Source organism: Aegilops tauschii, chromosome 5, assembly GCF_002575655.3.
Source record: "Aegilops tauschii subsp. strangulata cultivar AL8/78 chromosome 5, Aet v6.0, whole genome shotgun sequence".
In the NCBI taxonomy this organism is placed as follows: domain Eukaryota; kingdom Viridiplantae; phylum Streptophyta; class Magnoliopsida; order Poales; family Poaceae; genus Aegilops; species Aegilops tauschii.
In genome coordinates, this window is record NC_053039.3 from 556,028,050 (window position 1) to 556,048,242 (window position 20,193).

The following is a 20,193-nucleotide window of genomic DNA, read 5'->3' on the forward strand; positions in this document are numbered from 1 at the left end:
CCCTAGCTGCAACTCAGATCTAGCTAGAAGGAACTGAGAGAAAGGGGGATTGAACTCACAGAGGCCATGGCTGCAGCTCGAGGACGAGGGGGGACGGTCGTGGAAGATCAACGCCGGCCGGTGAAGGAGCGCGGACACCGTGGACCGCCGGCCGATGAAGATGTGCCGCTTACCTGCTCGTCGGTGCCGATGCGCGTCGGCGGGAAAGCTCGAACGGAGGGAGAATGGCGGCGGGAGTTGGGGCGGTGAGGAAGGGGCTAAATAGGGGTGGACTCGGCGGGAGGTGAGCCGAAATCCTCCCGCCGATTTTTCGGTGACGCGGGCGAGCTCGCGCCATCTCCCTGCTCGCAAGAGGGGAGAAGCGCGTCGCCCTCCCCTGCCTCGCCCGAGCCAGGCTCGCGAGCTACTGCCGATTCGGGCGCTTCCCCTGGGCGGCTGGGCCTGGCCTGGACGTGCTTTAAGTTCCGTGCGATGCGGGCCGCACAGTGAACACAGGCTACCAAACGGGCTCAATCTTTCCCGCACGGGCTAGGCTGGGCCATATGCAGGCAACCAAACACGCCCCTAGTCTTTCCCTCCAAGCTCCAACCCGCCCTAAAAATAGTTTTTTCCTCGAAAGTTTCTCCACCCGCAGAAAAGCGAGAAGCCATACGCTGCCCACCTCGTCGTCAGCTACGACATCCTCATAGCCCCGCCTAGCTCCCCTGCCATCTGCAATGAGATTCCAGTAAACTTTGTTTTCACCTTTTGGTCTTCCCCGTCGTCTAGAAGAAAAGAGGAGAAGAACTCATTCAGACGAAGTGTCCAAAACTGTGATCCATGGTGGATGAATTTCACCTACTTTCTCGATTCATTTCTTGCATCTCGCTCGATGAGCATCTATATTCTAGCGGCAACAAATTGTTGTTGGCCACTTTTAAGGAAGAAGAGGAACAAACGTATCCATGTAAAGGTCGGGTTTGCTCGAGGGATTAAGTTTAGGAAAGGGCTAGGTGCACAAAAGTTTAATCCTTCAATTTGAAGCTATTTCCATGTGAGGAGATAGGGATATGATCCAATGCTATGCTTTGTCATCCGGCAGCCACCGGGATGAGCCTGCGGATGCCCCCAACATTTCATGAAAATGGGACCTCAAATCTTAAGAAACCAAATTTCTGTAATTTATTTGACTACAATATAATTATTATTTTGAAATCAACAGAAACTTCTGTGAGTAATCTCTGATTTTTTTTTTGAAAATTAGAGGTGTTAATAAAAACATAAAAAAAACTGACACTTTACAAATTTATGGCTACATAACCAGAAAAATTGCATACCTCTTTCAGAAAAGGCAAGAAATAGGAAAATACTACAATATACTCCCAACGTTTTATTAAAAAGTTCACATAGTCCTTTCAGAAAAGGCAAGTAATAGCACGTACAATATACTCCCAACGTTTTATTACAAAGTTCACATAGTCCTTTCAGAAAAGGCAAGTAATAGCACTCTGCTAGAGCAACCAAGACGCAGGTTCCAGTTATTCAAGCAATAGCTCAATTAATTACCAGAATCAGTTACTCCTAGAGATCATCAGACTTACCACAACTGTATACACTGTTGAACGCACAAGATAAGGCTCCGGTTATTCAAGTTTATATTACAAAGTTTGTTTAGGACTGCAACATTTGGCCGTTTACATGATACAAGATGATAGACAACAAACTGGACAAGTGTAACAAAGTCTGGACAAGTTTGAATCCAATCCACTTGGGTAGAAGAACACAACAAACTGTAACAGCTATGCCAAGAAGATTTTCTGAGGATCAATCCTAACAGTCACCCAAGTATCCTACAAACAAACCAAAAACGTAATCATCATTAGACACCAAACCTTAAGCATATTGAGCACGCACCACATTATACATACCACTCGTATCAATCAATTGGTCAAACGTAAAGTTGTTGGAGAACTTGAGTTGCCTTGGAGCTGGACCAGCAGGCACAGGATAAGGTGGCGGCGGCGGCGGCAGTGCCGGGGGTAGAGGACGTTTGTTCCAATTGATCACCGCTCCTGGAAACGAGGACTTCAACAGCAGGTAGTACAACAGCCACTCAAACACAATGTTCAGGTACGCCTCAGCCTGTTTTTCTGACATCTGAATAAATAAATAAAGATGCAAGAAGAAATTCAGTTAGAAAGCAAATGTTAGACTTCATATTTATATAATATAATCAAGTTCTGGTTCAGTAATTACCAGGGCACCTAAATTTTCTCGAGCATGACTTAAAAAATTACGCGAACAGGACAATTGGCATCCCATGGAGGAGGTGTTGTAATTCCGCCAAAGATATACTGTCATCATTGCAGGTGAACGGATTGCATATGTTGACCAATCAGGTACACGGAGTTCACCGATAAAACCATCCAGAACTTGCTCACCGCCCATATATTCAAAGTGTAACTCCGATGTTAACCAAAAGGCTAGGCGTGCAGCCGGGGTCATCACACCGACATGGCAGCGGAAATAAGCCCTTGCACGCTTGCTCATGCCAGCACCAGGGAATACTCTTATTCCAGTTTGCAGGTCATGAATCAAAAGCTGTACAAGCTTGGGGATCTTGCCATTATTGTTAGCAGTCCCAGGTGGTATCCGTATTCCAGAATAACCGGCCAGGAGCTTCAACTCATCGAACCGGAATATTTCAGATAAAACCGTGCCAGCATCAAACATATTCTCGCAGTAGTTATTGTGATCAAAATCCACTATTCGTACACCGCCTCTAAACAGTAATTTTTTGGAGGTACTATCATAATCACGGTTTGCCAAGATGAAACGTGAAACACACTTCTGTCTCTCATGGTAACTTTCAAGAAGCTCAAAAAGCATTTTAGCTATCTCAATACCTTGTAATCCCAGAGAAACAAAATATGGAACCATACCGACAAAGTCTATGTCTGGATCTGATGGAAGAAGTACCACGTCGAATAGTTCATCCCCAAGCCTTGATAAATATTTGATGAATAACTCAGTACTTGGAGGGACAGGGCATTTAGAGCTGCAGTAAAAGATCTATTTAATGCATAGAAACAAAGCAGGAAGAAAAAAACAGACCGCGCAAGCACAAGCACAAGCACAAAAGGAAACATCATGGCCGAGGACCGATATCTTACCTTGAAGGAGGTTGACCTCCCCGTAGCCGAGGACCGATATAGAGACTACACTCTTTGTCGTTATTAATGTTCAAATAAGACAATGTATCCTGAAGATAAGCATTGCGGCTATTCACTCGGATGATTGCATCAAATTTGTTGATATTTTGTTTTTGAAAAGCTGCACACACAATGTGCTCAATTGTAGAATTGTCTTCAAATTGCATCGGGAACGGGCTAAAGTTGCCAATATATACAATAACCTTCAAGTAATTTGATAGTAATATGAGTGAAGTGCTTTTAATCAAAATATGCATACCAAACAGAAAACGTAAATCAACACCGACCTGAATTTTTGAGATCCCAATCATCCTGCTAGAGGATGGTGAGGATGACGACATTGACACCTCTCTAACAGGCTGGCTGCTGTTGGGAATTGCAGGAGTTAATATGAATCAGAGTTAAACCATGTTAAGAATTATAACACAATACAGAACATATACACACTCACAGAGAGAGAGAGAGAGAGAGAGGATTACGTATAGCAATGATTGTTGGTAATGGACTGAAACTCTTGCATGTCTACAGGCCTTGATTTTGATTCTCTGTTAATAGAAACCTACAGCCAAAGCAAAGATAAATAACATTTCAGTGCAATCAACACATTTCAACATCCTTGTGTATGGAAACAAAGGTTGACAATTTGTTCTAGATTCAGTACACAGATAAAAGACAATTGGCCCTCTGAATTGTACAGCTATGTTAAACATACTCAAATACTTCGATTCACTGCATTTGCACCATAATCCATTCAAAAGCGTAGCAAAGTGAAACAAACCTAGCTACTCAAGCATTTCACTGATCCATTCAAAAGCGTAGAGAAGTGCATGTTGAAGTAACATTCCAAAGAATTCAGTCAATGCATGATGGAAAACAACCAGATCCTAGAAACCACTAAAGCAAAAGTAAATATTAAAAAATAAACGGAATCAACAACTATTGGATAAGCTCGAATGCAAATTTAGCAAGTAAATAGCAAACAGATACAATCTTGATTTCGACTCCAGGAAAATCTTCACTTGGAATGGGCGTTCTTGAATCACATTTAAAACCATGCGGGAAAGAACACTGTGTATCAAAACTTTCAGAACAAAGACTCTAAATAGTTTCTAAAAAAAACTGTGCATCGAAATCATTCGTACAAAAATCTCGAAGCATACATTTTGCCTGAGCTAGATTTTCGAAGTATGGGAGCAGTGAATCAGTTTTAGGCATAACGCACTTCATTGAAATCCCACAATGTATCGATCATTCAAATCCATCTGAAAACCGAGCTCAAAACGTTCAAATTAACTCCGGACATCATCCAGACTCCAGAGAGAGCCAAGAAAATCTCCAATGAAACGTGCAGCTAGACAGCTACGGTGCACAAGCCAGAGTCCATGGGCTGCAAACAAAACTGACCAGGCAACAAAAACGACATTGGCACAAGTACCTTCTGCTTTGATTAAAATGGAAGCCACGTACAAGCAAGCAAACGAAACGAAAACCCGGTGGAATCGCCGGAGAAAGTCAGGAAACCACAGAAAAAGGTCAGATGATTGTCTTTGCAATGAAACAGGCAGACTGCTTCCATGGAGGTGTAGTTCCCCCAAAACAACAAACTGGATACCCTGAGTTGTTCCAAGAGCATGCAATAACTGGAGGCTTGCATATGTACAACGTTATGCATCTCAATATAAAACAGTACAGAAGTACAGTACAACATTGTAGTTATCTTTTTGCTTCAGTACACACTTTCAGAAATTACCCGAAAGGGCAGAAGAATGAATATCATAGCTCATTTTCTTAATAAAGATTACAGAAAACATTACCTCACGCTTATCAGCAGACATACTTTCTGAGACTTCATTAAACCTGTTATCACACCTACTCTTGTAGAGAATCTAGGGCAAAATAAAGAAATCAAGTCAGACATAATCACATGAACACATACAACTTGCAAATATGAATGGCTGATATTAGGTGTCAAGTATTATAGCTAAATGATAGAGATAAATATGTCCAATTGGTATAGAACAGTACGCTGCAGCTTATAGTTGTAAAACATCACATCATTTAATGGAAATGTTGTACCAACAGCTAAACGAGTAGACTGAGAAATGCAAGTAGAATTGAATCAACGAAGACCTCGCTAAGATTCCTAAACATACAAATAGTTATGCTTCTCAATATAGATGGACCTAATTCTTGCACTCAGAATATATGTTTGCATTTACATAGCAAGGCATATTGGCATATTGCTATAGAGTACTTACAAGCTCCTGCATCTTGGTGCGATGGTAATCAGTCTTATCCCAGGAATCCAGTATTTCCTTTTCCAACTCTTGAACCTTGATAAAGATTTAAAACATGCTCATGTTACACATCAGGACAGCCTAAATGCATGTATGATGTTCCAAATCCACATTGCATTTTTGCCCCGCGATAATTTAGCTAGAAATCTAATGGCATCACCATTTCCATGATTCTATGAGAATATGAATTTGAACCTGTGAAACACTTACCCGAACATGATTTAATTACTATAGTCTTCAATATATATATATATATATATTCTGGTTTAAACATCTTAGTTATTACCTGTACTGCATGATAAGATTCAAAAAGTATGTGATGCTTGAGCTGTTCGAGAAAAAAGATGCTCCCTATGCTACAGAAGTTTAATTTCTCGTGAACTATGGAATGTAAAATATTGAACAAGAACCGAGTTGCTGAGAGCCAAATCAGAATAAATTTGGATTTACTTTTGTTTTTCTAGTACTTTAAATGTGAAAAATCCAAAAATATTTTCATTAATTAAGCATTTAAGCATGATGAGTAAATACCTTTTTATCGGCATCTGAAGCTTCCTTGAACTTCGCTTCAAGTGCATTTCCTTCCTCTTTGCTAAGCTGGCCAACCAAATGTTTCTCCAATGCTGGGACCTTAGGTTTTTGTGGTTCAGTTTGCATAGTATCATCATCAAAATGAAGAGGCCTTCGATGTTGTTGCTTCACAGATGAAGGAGGCATTCCAGGATGTGGTCCTTGCATTGCTCTACTTGTAACCCCTACAGAAAGTATGCAACAAAACCAGATCAGTGACAAGGGGTTTTCTCATTAGTTAGTGCTCAAAAGAATGAACAGAACAGCTTCCTTAGATAAATACCAGCACTTGGATGGGGAGCCAGGCCACTAGGGTTTTCTGCAAACTGGCCAGTAGAGGGTAGTGAAATTCCCTCCGCCCAAATACCATCTGGTAATACATCAGGAAGTGGTCGCTGCTCTCGGAACCTCTCCATTAAGTACACAGCAAAACAAAATTCCTTGAAGGACAGCATCCCATCCTTATCCTGGTCGGATAAATCCCACACCTTCCTTAAGATCTCTATAAGTGGAGAGGGGCAGAATTTTAGAAACTTATTGGCAGGGAACAAAAAGAACCACTGTCCAGAGAGAATTGGGCATCAGAGGTAAATTTCAGTGGGAAAACAAGCTAACAAACACAGACAGTATTTATCTGATGCAGTTTGTTCATCAACCGTACCAAACGTAGCAAATAGAAATAACTAACAATATACTCCCTCCGTCCCAAAATAAGTGACTCAACTTTGTATATAGTATATACTAGCTCTAGTACAAAGTTAGTACAAAGTTGAGTCACTTATTTTGGGACGGAGGGAGTACAAGATTGTGGTAGCCCTCTGAGGCACTAAACTCCAATAATACAATCGCAGGCAAACATAAGAACGCATCTTTGACTATCGAGAAACAATAGGATACTGATGACAGGATAAAACATGATCAAATATGTCAATTCAAATTGCATCTAGCAAAAGAAAATAACTGAGCAAGTTAATAAAATAAATGCATATTTGTAGGTATAGGTACATGCAAAAAGAGGTCTAATGATAACGAGCAGTAACATGACCCCCAGTAGCATGGCACCAGCAGCCACTGAATTTGGAATGCAGACAAACTAATGAAAAATGTAACAAAATAACTAGTCATCTAAAAGGCAATTTTCATGGCCAAAAAAAGTAAAGAGCAATAACTGCAAAAGCAGGATGCCTTTTCGAACTAAAATTTGAATTTGAACTTACATAAACAGATTTACTTTTTTGCATGTTACACCCTGCATATAACTACCACCTAGTTATTTGCTTAAATTACTGTAATCTACCAAGTTCACAGGCACACAAAAAGAGCATGCTGGCCATCATTCACAGTATCTGGAAGGAAATATGGTAAGTATACATGGAAGAGAGAATCACTACCTCTTGGCAACCGCCAACTTAAAAACAAATTCCTTGCCTCTTCAGGAGTAATCTTCCCATCTCCATCTCTGTCGACCTTAATAAACACAATCATATATTTCCTGACATCTGCTTGAGTGATCTTGGGCCATGGGGCCTGAAAATGTTTTTGATTGAATGCATTGCTTTAGATCAGTCTATTCACCCAATATTGAGATGTAAGTTCTGCAAGTACAGTATTTGAAATGCTAACAAGAACCATGATGGAGTAGATATACTTTGCGACGTGTGGCTCAACTTTCTAATAATCAAACCATACTATTTCCTGCCGTAGGTAGTTGTGACTAGATTCTCAAAGCTGCTACTCATTGCACATCTAAAATCATTGACCCACATCCATTTCTTCCGGTTAGCACTTGAGCAGCAGATATTGACCAAATCACAGCTCAAGCTTCTCCAAAGAAATGTGGGAGGTACAAAGATAACTAAGCTGAGCATTGTTCTAAATCTCGGTTAGGATCACAGCAGCATAGCTGCTGACCCAATTCGTAGCTCAAAATCTGCATCCCAAACCTCAGTTGCTCCCAATTCCTAGCGTAGCAGTGACGCCGTGGAAACTTATGTGCTTCTAGCTAGCTAAGCTACTCTCCTCCCTAAGTTGGTAGCCACCAGGCTGTGGAGCAAGCAAGTTCCAAAACTTGACACCCCATAAAATTGCATGAAATTAATGCTGCGACAAAAAAAATACATCGTGTGTACGCCGACGAATACCACTACTGTCCAATCAAACAGCAACAAAACCGCTTAATTCACACGAACCAAAAGGAAATGATGCCATTGTCTACTGCTTTCCGTTTCGCTCTAACGAAACTCCCACTGTACATGATAACTAGAGAGATCCATCATCGAAGACCCCAAAATTAACGCGCTGACAAAACAACAGATCGCATGGTAACATCGAAGCAGTGAAAGGAAAACGGGAGAAATTGCTAAAACAACAGTATCACAGTCGTCCTAGTAGATGATTGAGCGCAGCGGGCAGAAATTAATAGCAAGAAATTCTCCAGGTCCAGGAAGCATCAGACCTGAACAATACAAGTAGAGTATGCACTGATATGGGTGTGATGGTTTCGGGAGGTAGCTTACATAGCAGGGTAACATGTTGTAGCCGACGTTGATGAGCAAGCGGTTCGCGCCGACGTTCCTGGCCCCGGGACGCGAGAGGTGGGCAGGGCCCTTCTTGGAGACCAGCGCGGTGTCAACCTTGGGCGTCTTCTCCGCCGCGGGCAGGCCCGCCTGCGACGACGCGACCGCTGGCGAGGGCGTAGAAGAGGGCGCGTAGGCGTACGCCCGGGCCGACGGAGTCAGCGCGGGCCCGGTGAAGACGACACCATGCTGGCACGCGCCCTCGTGTGTCCACGGCGGTGCCGACTCGCCTGGAGGCGGCCACAGGAAGTCGGTGGGCACGCGGCCACCTCCGCGTCCTCTCGCCCGGCGCCGGTGGTTCGCGCGCATCGTCGCGGCGGTCCCGGGTAAGACGATGCCGTGCTGGTACACGCCCTCGTGAGGCCATGGCGGTGCCGACGGGCCCGGAGGGAAGCCGGTGGGCGCGCCGCGCCCTCCCGCCCGGCGCCTGCGATTCGGGCGGATCATCGCGACGGTCCCGGCCCCGAGACGGGCAGGTCGGGCGAGCTGCTTCCTGGAAACCGGCGCGACCGCGGGCGCCTTCTCCGCCGCAGGCAAGACGAAGGGGAACGGTCTCTCCTCGAGCTCCTTACCGATAGTCGCGGACGACGGCACCGGAGTTGGTGGAGCGGAAGCGGGGGGTGGGCGGGCCGGTGAGGACGCGGGGAATGCGCCCGGAGCAGGCCCGCAGGGGTGCGCCAGGGGCGGCCAAATCGGCGTGGGCCAGGGGAAGACGACCCCATGCTGGTCCGCGCCCGTGTGAGGCCACGGTGATGCCGACGGCCACACGAAGGCGGTGCGCTTCCGCCCGCCTCGGCGTCCTCCCGTCGGCGCCCCCCGCCCGCCGCCGTACGCCTGGCTCCGGTCTCCGCCGCCGCTCCCGAGGCAGAGCATGATGATGAGAGGGCGCAGCAGGGAGGAAGAAGGAACAGGTGATGCGGGGAGGCGATTTTGGCGAGAGCGCGGCCGAAATGCGGCGGAGGCGGAGGCGGCTGTGAGTGTGGTTAGGTGGAGACAAAACCCTAGCGCGGCGGAGGCGGAGGCGGAGAGGGGTGTGAGTGCGTTTCGCTCAGGTTCTGCCTGGATGAGAAAGAAGGTGCGATGCCCGGTTTCAAAAAGGCCACTACTAGGCGCCGGCCGGCCGGCCCAAGTTTGGGCCGGTCGGGCCCCAGCCAGCCGTCCGATTAGATTCACGCCGCGCATAAAACCCGATACCCAAAAAACCCGCATAACCCGAACACCATATCGCCCGAATTTAATTCGGGTAAAAGACCATTGTACCCGAATAGCCCGAAATAACTAGCCAACCCGGTAAAAGTCCCGCACAGGGAGAGAAGGCCTAGCCCAAAATTCCCCTCCCCGCCCTCCCAAACAAAACCACGCCCCCGCTGCACATGGCCGCCTCCCTGCCCTAGCATAGCTGCCCCCGCCGTCATCCCACCCCACGCCGGCACGCCCCACCACCGTCGCCACACCACCCCATGTCGACACCGCGGTTCGCCGACAGTCCGCATCTGCACCACGACGACGCTAGGTCGCTTGCCATCGTCTCCATCTCACCCGATGTATTGGACTACTGGTGAGTGGTGACTCCGCCGACGCTGGTCCTCATCCTACCCAACAACCGACGCGACTCGACGATGACGCCACTTCTCCATAGGCCGAGACGACGTCCTCCTTCTCTCCCGCTGCACCGCTGTCCGCCGACGCTAGCCACCAACTGAACCGTTGATGGCCCGACGCCAGACACCTAACAGCCATCATCAAGCAATGTTCGGTTCACAATCCCAACAAATAAGGGATGTTCGGTTCGCAGGATTTTGAAAACGCAGAAATAGTAACAACACATAGATAAAATAAAAATGCATGTGGAAAACATAAGATTAGTAAACATACAAGTTTTGTCAATCTAGGTGTTTGCTACACAATAATGCTAATACAAATGGTTAAATAAAGTCAACTCCCATAAAATATATTGTTAGAATTTTATTATGCCACTAAAGATCTTAATCTCATTCTTCATGCATAGGAAACTAAAGTTGAGCAACAAATTGACGTGAGAATTCATGTCTTTTCCTTTGAAATTGAGATCAAAGGAAAATTCCCTCGAATTCTCTTTGCCTCAGTTATTTGAATCAAATGCATGAATAATACCATTATAGGAATAGGAAAATTCCCTCTATTTTCCTTTTCCCCATTAATTCTTTGAACCAAAGGCGTGAATAGCACTATCATCATAGGAAAATTTCATATTCCTACATTTTTCATGTGAACCAAAGAGGCCCTACGAAATATTATACTACCTAGTTGTAGCTCATTATTTCAACGTTTCCTTCATAAGATCAATCTTGATTTGTAACACACTTTGTTCTGAGTCTTACGACATTTAACAAGTACGTGTGATAACTCCAGTTCAGATTAGAGCTTAGCCTTGAAGTTGTTTCATCTATCCTCCATCTTGTTGGTGTCAAGTGCAATTTATACACATGCCCATCTAGTTAATAGACTTCACACGCGAGACGGTTTTCAAACTGGCCACTCCATCACGAACAAAGCTTAAGGCATCTCCAACGCGGACCATAAAACCGCCTGCAATCATCTGGCCCGAGCGATTCAGACACAGTTTGTCATCCAACACAGCACCCCATTGGTCCGTCGACCAGTCCAGTTGTCCATTTTTCAGTAAATCAAAGGGGCTTTGTGGGCTTCCGGCCCACTACCACATACACGTCAGACACACCGATCCCACGCAGAAAATATCTTCGCGCGAAACAGTTGTCGTGCGTTCATGTCGGTCAGCGTCGCTCCAAAGCAGACTTGACTCAATAATATTGATGCCAGCCAGAGCGACGCGGCTAGAGAGCGTGTGACTCCAGTCCAACGCTGGGGCAGTGACTGAGAAGCCTACTCCGGTCGTTGTGCCGCATTGAAGTCGGATTCCCATCTGTTCGCCTGGTCACACCTATTTAAGTAGGGCACCGACGCCGTCCGTGCCGAACCGAACCACTCCTCTTCCTCTCCACTCCCAGCCTCTCCGATCCTCTCCACTCCGGTGTCATCCAGACCACCGTGTCCACACCATGCCAAAGTCATGGTTCTCTGCGCAGGCATGCAGTGGCGGCTCCGGATCTTGTTTCGGATCTTAGCGTTGCCGCCATCGTTCTCCGGGGCCCCCGAGATCCACGACTGTCGGCTCCTCTGAGAAGGAGGAGATCCTCATCTCCTCCGGCGGCAAGGAGCAGAAGCCACCACAGCAGATGCGCCTCCTTGCAGAGGTGGCGGTCACCGGCAATGAGTTCCAGTGGCAGATGGAGCCCATGATCGAGTGATCGCTCCGGAACCATGGTCTGATACCGCCCACATCGCTGCTAGCCCGCGTCAAGGCGGAGCCGACATCGGCACCCGCAATACCACGTGAAGGAGGAGCTGGCATCGCCACCCCCGCGCCCTACCTTTGTTGGAAGGACTACTTCGATGACAACGACGACGGTGATGGCACGAACGGCGATGGAGGTGATGTCGGCTAGCCTGGCTTGGCGTACGAGGTCACCGTCCATTACAAGCTAGTTTAGGGTTTTTAGGTTTGCTAGTGGAAGAAACAAAATAATAAAACGGCAATCTAAGATGCCACCCAAGTTGACAAGCATGACAAAGGGATGGCACAACTGTATTGTAGGAGATAAGCTGAGAACTCTGAAGAGGCTTCATAGTGTGGTCAGGATGTCCAAGTCGTCGATGCCAAAGGTCGAGGGCGATGATGATGAGGTGTGCTTCGGCCGGTGTGGGGCGGCAAACGTTGTAGAGTATACCAGGGCTATTGCATCGAAGAATCTCGATCTTGGTGGGAAGTGCCTTCATGGAATATCACCAAGGCTTAAATTATATCGAAACAAGATTATCAGTGGTAAGTTTGTGAGGAGAAAGAAGGTTTTTTATGATGTGTGGAATAACAAGAACATTGTTAAGATATAAAGGTTTGGAAAGAGAAGGTAGTGATGTGCGAGATCGGAAGAGATGCATCGTTACCAACGGGGACGGTGTGAGTAGAGGAGGCTTGGGAGGAGGAAAGAATACCGTGATCGAATGCCATGTGAGAGGATGCTCCAGAATCCATGTACCACTCTTGATTTCCGGTAAGCTGCATGTTCTGAAGGGCGTTGAGGAGAGCTGGATCAAGCTGCAGTTGATGTTGGCCTCCGGCATCATGGAACCGTTGTTGGTGTACTGGGACCGTAAGCGGCATACGCCTGAAAGGAAGCAGGACCGGGGTAAGGGCCCAGAACGCGGGTGTTGGGAGCTGTGGAAATTGTTGGATGACTATTTCTGTTGTTTTTATTGATCCGACCCTCGTACGGGTATATATAGAGTACATCATGGGGTGAGACTTGGAATACAAGTCAAGTTATAGTATATTTAAACTATCCTATCTCTGCTCCTTATCTCTACACAGTTATACTTCTACTATTCCCCCTCAGTCGTAGCGAGAGTGAAGCGGACGATTGAGACTAAATTCTTAGTCATGCGCCTCCGTCGTGCTCTTCGCTTCGCCATCATCATTGTGTCTCTGATGGTTGGCACCTAGGTGCGGTGACTTCATCCCCTTCTGGTGCCTTCCTTGTATCTCCTCTATTCCCTCCCGCAGTCACGGCGGGGGTGGCGTGGATGCTAGTGACGACGCGGACGTTGTTGACTGGAGTTGTTGTTAATGAGTAACGGTAGACCTGGCCCTGTATGTCAATGTCGATGTAGCCAATCATGATGTAGTCATGGTCGAGGTTGTCGTGGTCGATGATGTAGTCGTCGTGGATGACGAAGCCGCACAAAGCCGAAGGCGCAAAAACAAAGCGCTATGTTGTAGATGACAGAGCTGCAGTCGTGGACGATGCACCTTGCGAATGTCAGAGGGTGCCGTCGGCGATGAGTCCACCAGTTTTGCCAGGACCAAAGGAAACCCATTGAGCACACATCGGTTTTGCCAGAACCGTGTGGCCATGTTAGGGGTTGTCACTATAGTGACGCCATGTCGATGCAGTCGTGCCATCGTGGATGACGCGGCCGATGCCGTCGACGAGGTCGCGTCTTGTAGAAAGGTCCATCAGAGGACGCTAGGTGTCCATTTTGTGGACGAAGCGGCGTCAGTGTGTCGACGAAGATGTTGGTGAAGACCATGTTGATGAAGGCCTTGACGATGAAGTGACGTTGCAATGGCGTGTCGACGATGATGTCGCTTGAAGGCGTCCCTCACGGCGACGATGTGTGGATGACGTGTAAGTTGTACGTTGGAGTCGCTTCTCATAGACAGTCGCCTTAGAGCATCTATAACCACGTCCACCTAATTTGATCCCTCGAAAGCCCGCGGGCGCGTCTGTTTTGACTCTCATTTTCTCTCTCCAAAACAACCGGAGCCCTCATTTTCAGGCCTCACTTTCTCTCTCCCTGCATGCAACATTTTATCGAACAGGTTGTGTGCATGTTCATCGGCGAGTAGGCGGCACGCGGAAGCCAACGGCACGCAGGCCAGCGCCGCGGCTAGTACGCAATCAAACGGGCATGAGCACGGCGGCTGCGGCGGCCAGTACGCACGCACGCGGGCACACACAAGGCGGCTAGCAGCCAAAGCAAGCACGCACGCGATCGCCTCAGTGTGCATGCATGCGGCTGCTGATGCGCATGAACGCGGCTGTGCACGCGGCGGCTAGCACGCCGGGCACCCACTCGACGGCTAGCACGTCGGGCATGCACGCGTGCGGCGGCCAGTGCTCGAGGTCCGGGCACGCGCGCGGCTCCGGCTGCGCATGCAAGCGAGCTCTGAGCACGCAACGGGCCATGCGAGACGTTGGTGCGCGAGCTCCGGCCCCGGTGTGGCACAACACGCGCGCACGCGCGGCTGCGGCGAACGGCCAGCACGCCCGCGAGGCTGCGGCCGCCGGCCAACACGCCCGCGAGACTGCAGCCAGCTTGCCCGCGACGCCAGCGAGGCTGCGGCAAGCACTCCCGTGGCGCCCGCGCGGCTGCAGCGTCCGGCACGCCCGCGGCGCCCGCTGTTGGCGCAAACCCGAAAACCATATGCACAAAGAAACTCAACTAGAGCACAAACTTGGAGCGATGGCGACGAACGCTGCGGCCGCGAACCGGGCACAACTCGCAACGACTGCATCGTCTCGTCCATATGCACCAGGTGACGCAGCGCCCACGCATGCACGCTGATCCGCTCGGCCCGTCCGCGTCCGCGTACGACGCGGGGCTCCCAACAGCTCCATGCATGCATGCACGTTACACACACACGCTGCATATCTAGCTAGCTACGCTGACCGCGCGCACGACGCACACGCATAGCTAGCTACGGCCGCGCTAACACAACCACGGACACGCACCCTCGTCCGGCTCGGCACGCCGAGTGCGCGCACACGCACTGGTCTCCATCGTCGCCGTGTCTTATTTTCTAACACCCGCGCAGCAGCGGCAAGCACTCCCGTGGCGCCCGCGCGGTTGCGGCGGCCGGTTAGCATGCCTGCACGCGGCGGCTGCGTACAGGGCTGCGTGTACATGGTGGGCAGCACGACTGCAACCAGACACTGACGAGAGCAGCCTCGACCTTTGCTCGAGCTCCGCGGGCGGCATGGACGATGGCGAGCACATGCGGCGAGACGAGCGACGAAGGAGCCTTGGGTCACTGCAGCTGGGACCGTTGTGACGTGGAGCAGGTGCCGGGCGTGACTGGGCAGCCTCAAATCGTCCTCGGATTTGAGATGGATTTGAGGGGTGCCGTTTAGAGCATATATAACCGGACCCCTCAAACGGTCCTCAAACGCTTGGGCTGACTGTCACCCCCATATTTAGCCCAAATATGGGGCGAATATAAGCGTACCCGGGCGCGCCCGCCATGTCAGATTGACGAAAGGGTCCTAGCCGGAAAAGCCCTCAAACCCAGCGGTCCGAAACTCGTCTCCTCCATTAGATCGGTGGCGCCGCATGGTGCAGCTCTGGCGGGCCGCATAGTGCATTGCCCAGCTATTTAAGTCGGCCGTCGGCACCGAAACCCTATCATCCATCCACATTTTCCTCCTCTTGTCCGCCGACGCCGCCACTTTCCACTCCACCCCTCCACCTAGTAGCCATGCCCCCACGCCGCCGGGTGAGGAGCGAGCCCTTTCTGACGCCGGAGCGCCGGCTCGAGCTCCTTGAGCAGATCCGGGCAAGGCGCGAAGCCCGGATCGCCGCGGGGCTACCTCCGGATGCAGTGGATCCGGAGGAGGAGGAGGAGCCGGAGGAGAAAGATGTGGGGGACGCTAGTGACGGGGATCTGCAGGCGGAGCAGCAAGCCATCCTTCATTCCCTCCGGTCGGAGTCGGCTGCGGAGGCAAGACGCTGTCGCCGGCAGGAGATGGAGGCGCAAGAGGCCGTGGACGAGGCGGTGTTGTTCGCCTACATGGATGAGGTCGACCAGGAGGAGGATGAGCCGGAGCCCTCCTACCCGCCCGTCCAGCCGGCGCCCGGCACCGTCGTCATGGACATCTCCGACGACGAAGAGTAGGTAGGGTAATACGTAGGATAACTTTTGCATGTTTTGTATGGATTTAGGGGATGAAATATGAGAAAGACGGATGCAAAGTGACAAATTTAAGGCGTGCCCGCATACACGTCCGCAGACATTTGAAGGGCCGGATTTGCAATGTCTGGCTATAGATGCTCTTATGAAGTAAATAAAAGGTCTGGTCGGGTCGGTATTTTTTAACCAGACACTGACCGAACGAACGTTTCGGTCGTATAAGGGGTCCGGCCCTAAACGCTCTTAGGGATGGAGTCTATCAATGCAGATGTGGGTGAAGTTGGTTGATGTAGACGCGTGCAACTCTTGGTGTCGGTGTCGTCCGTATCGAGGCATGCTGCACGTATGCGGAGGCCGGCTGCACTCCCGTGGGGATCCCTCATCCCTGCACCGTGCCCGGCCGTAGGCTTGGAGCTGCAGCCTGGAATCGTTCGAAGGCGCGTCGTGCGCTGGAGATCGACGCAGCGCAGTCCCGATGTGGTCGATGTAGATCGGATCGAGGTAGGGTAGCGCCGCCCTTCCGATCCGTGCGTACGCGCGTCTCGTCTGATGGTTCGCACTGCGGGAATTCGCGATGCAGTTTCCGCGCGTGGAGCTTTGTGCTCACCGGGAGATCAAGACACGGAGGTCTCGCCCTCCCGTGATCGGGGGATGCGCGTCATCGTTGCGGCTGGGCCTGGTCGCCGCAGGTCGACCAACTTCATGCTGGCGCGTCCCGGCGTGATGCAGATGCTGTCGGAGCCGTGGTGCCGTACACGTATTGCCGAGGCCGTCAAGATGTTTCTTTGCTGTCGATGTAGACGAGACGCTGCGACCCCCGCGTGAGGTCGTCAGCTGTGCGCTGCCTCCGTGACTGCATGGTTGAGATCGCCGTATAGCGTCGTCGCCGTCATACGCGTCCGACGAATCTTCAGCTGATTTTCACCGGAATACGAGGGTCCTAAAATTTGTTTCGTGGCTAAAAGGAAATTAATCCATCGGATCGAATTTGGGAATTGATCTAATCTATACAACACTGATGATCTAAACTATGGAACCAATCCGATCTTTGATCGATCGGATCGGGTGCCGCGCCCCCGGAGAAAGAAGATTAATCTTCCCAATCTCATCTTTGATCAATCGGGTGGTATAAGGTTCTAGGATTGGCTTCATTGGACAACCGCTCTAATACCATGTAGAAATTATAGGGTGACTATTTTTATTGTTTTTATTGATCTGACCCTCGTAGGGGTATACATACAGAGTACATTGTGGGGTGAGACTTGAAGTACAAGTCAAGTCGTCGTAGTATATTTAAGGAAACTGCTTGATTATAGCCGGATGCACGCCGCTCGTTCGGCAGCCGGCTCGTCCGCGCGACACGTGTCGCGTGGGGCCCGCCCATGTGCCCCTCTCTTCCTTCCCTTATCTCCTCCCTACGCCTAACGACAACCTCTCCTTTCCCTTATCCTCTTCTTTCCTGCTCATAGGCAAGACGCGCGCTCCGCGGTCCTCTCCATGACCAGGTGATGTAATCCAACGGGGACCGGCAAGGCTCCACCGGTGCTGCAAACAGCGCCGCCGCACTGCGCGAGATAGTGGCTTGCTCCCGATGCGTTCTTCGAGGCGGAGCTGCAGGGACGCTGGCACGCCGCCGTGGTGCGATGCGTGCTCAAGGCAGAGATGTGGTGAGGACGCCATCGTACGTGCAACGAGATGCGAGCAGCACTCCGGTGAGCCGAAGATGCTGCAACGACGTACAAAGAAGCACGACAGCGAGATGTTGCAAGGTCAGTAGCGACGGCAGGGGAAGCGAAGGTGGTCCGACGAGGGGAGTTGCAGCGGTGGTCGGCGATGAGCCGCTGCAGCAACACCGGTGAGGTGATGCTGTGAGCCGATGCTGCGATGGGCGTTGCCGTGCTGCGAGCCGGTGCTGCGGTAGCATCTCGACTGCGACGACGGCTCAACAGCTGCGACGTCTTGCTGCAACGGCGGCTCGGGCTGCTCCGGCGATGCTGCGAGCCAGTGCTGCCGCGGCGGCACCTACTGCGAGCCCGCCGGTGCTTCAAGCGGGTGCTGCACGGCTAAGGATGCCCAAATCGTACGGTCCAGGAGGTGGATGTTGTTTGCTTTTTCTACATCCGGATGACGCCTAGCAGCCGCCATATTTAAACTACCCAAATGCTCGGTGGCGCACACGCTATCAAGCGCGCTGGAGTGGCCGCACAGGAACCGTCCATCTCGCTTGAGATCGCGACATGTGGGGATGGACCGACCAAAGGAACAGACAGGCAACAGTGGTTTTTGCTGCTTCCCTTTCGGCGCCCCATCCCTTTATCCAGCCCTCCCCGTTCCCTTTCCCATTCCCTCTCCACCTGGCGACCGACAACGAGTTAAGTGGCAGAGAGGTGACGAACCAGCGAACCGAGCACAAGGCGGGAGGATTCCAGCAATTTTATGGGGATTGGGTCACAGCTTGACGGGAGATGACGGAGGAGAAGGAAGTGGGGGAGCTGGTGGTTTGCACGAGGCGGCGTACGGCCGGAGACGGGAGATCCTGCTGTATCTACGACCCAAGGTCAGTTTCTCCGACGTTTTTGGCTCGCACATCGCGTGGGTGGTGGGGTGACGAGTCGTCGTTATAAACATGGGTTGTGTGTGGACGGTGGTGGATGTAGATCACAAGCCAATCATTTCGGGGGTAGATGAATTTCACAAGGGGTGCCTACTCTCGAAATAGGCTTTCACCCCACTTTATAAATAAAGCAACGATCCAGACAATCCAAATCCGAACATCACCGTACAAGCGACGGTTAGGGCCACAGCACAATCATGCCCAAGTAAATATAAGAGAAATAAGTAAAAAGCCACCTAGTGATGAGTGCCAACGGGCACTATGCCGAAGATAAGCGACACGCCGAAGCCAGGAGCGCATCGAACACAAGGGGTGCCTACGCACACCAAATTGGTGTCCTTGGGGATTTTCAGTTCGTAGGTTTTGGTTTAAATTCAGGGTAGCTGGATTCCACGAGAGGATCTCGGAGGAGGTTTAGCTATTAGCGATGTGAAAATCTAAAGACACTGTATCAGCCTCTAAACACACCGCATAGTTTTCAGGATGTAGGCAACAACAATTTGGTAGAGTTTTTTTTATAGGCAATCAGAGAGAGATAAGTAGGCAAAACACTCCATAAATATTGCCGTGGATTTCTGTGTTCGTAAGGCAATATCGTGTGTTATTGTGTTCGATCAGCAGGCCACAATATCAGTAGATAAACACAAGTAGGGGGGCAAAATACTGCTTAATTTTTGCCATGGATCTGTGCTCTTTAGGCAATACTGTAAGATATGTGAGAAAATTGTAGATACTTCTGACACGGCATGGCATGGAAGCAGCAGTTGTGTTAGTTGAACGATGGAATTACTGATCTTGTGTTAGTGTGAGTAGTCATCAAGTACAACTAAATAGTATTGGTAGCAGGAGAAGCTCACAATCGGAGAGGTGCGTAAATCACAATACACTAAATCAAACGGAGCAAATGTGCGACTAGTAGATGAAGTGAAGGGAAATGTTTATACCCGGCGCGCCGGCCGAGTCTTCCGCCGGTCGCGCGTGGGGCATGTGATCCGTTTTGATCGAGCGATCCTTGTTGCGCCAAATCACTCGCCCACGCGTCCAGACCCACGTACACGTACAACACATTATTTCCTAGCCACACATCCATGGCCTTATCCATCCTCCAACGCTCTTCTTCCTTCCCCAGCTCTTTCTCTCTCCACGAGCGACCAAGGCAAACGCCATGCCGCTGAAAGCCAACCAGCTAGACCAGATCCCACTCGTCGGGGGGCGTGCTCTAACCCCCCCTAAATCCCTGCCGATGCATCTTTCTCCTCCCGAGTGAATCCCATCCCTATGGCTATTTTTTCTGTTGCCAGGGGTGAACCACTGCGGCTGCTTCGAGCTCGTAGCAGATCCCACAACTGCAAAATCAAGCTTGGGGCTACAGCTATCGAACTGCCGATGACCTGCTGGACCGACATCGATGGATGTT

The 20,193-nt window shown here is 50.0% G+C and overlaps 1 protein-coding gene across 1 annotated transcript; it reads right to left on the reverse strand.

Annotated features, from left to right (window-relative positions):
* Positions 1-1,346: 1,346 nt before the first annotated feature.
* On the reverse strand, positions 1,347-9,667 carry LOC120965051 (uncharacterized). Its single transcript, XM_040390200.2, has 12 exons — positions 8,575-9,667; positions 7,450-7,585; positions 6,342-6,560; positions 6,020-6,243; positions 5,450-5,524; positions 5,006-5,077; positions 3,671-3,750; positions 3,479-3,557; positions 3,153-3,394; positions 2,236-3,037; positions 1,908-2,136; positions 1,347-1,829 (listed from the first exon to the last, which is right to left on the reverse strand). The coding sequence occupies exons 1-12, from the start codon at positions 9,505-9,507 to the stop codon at positions 1,810-1,812; spliced, it is 3,111 nt and encodes a 1,036-aa protein (XP_040246134.1). The 5' UTR covers positions 9,508-9,667; the 3' UTR covers positions 1,347-1,809.
* Positions 9,668-20,193: the final 10,526 nt, after the last annotated feature.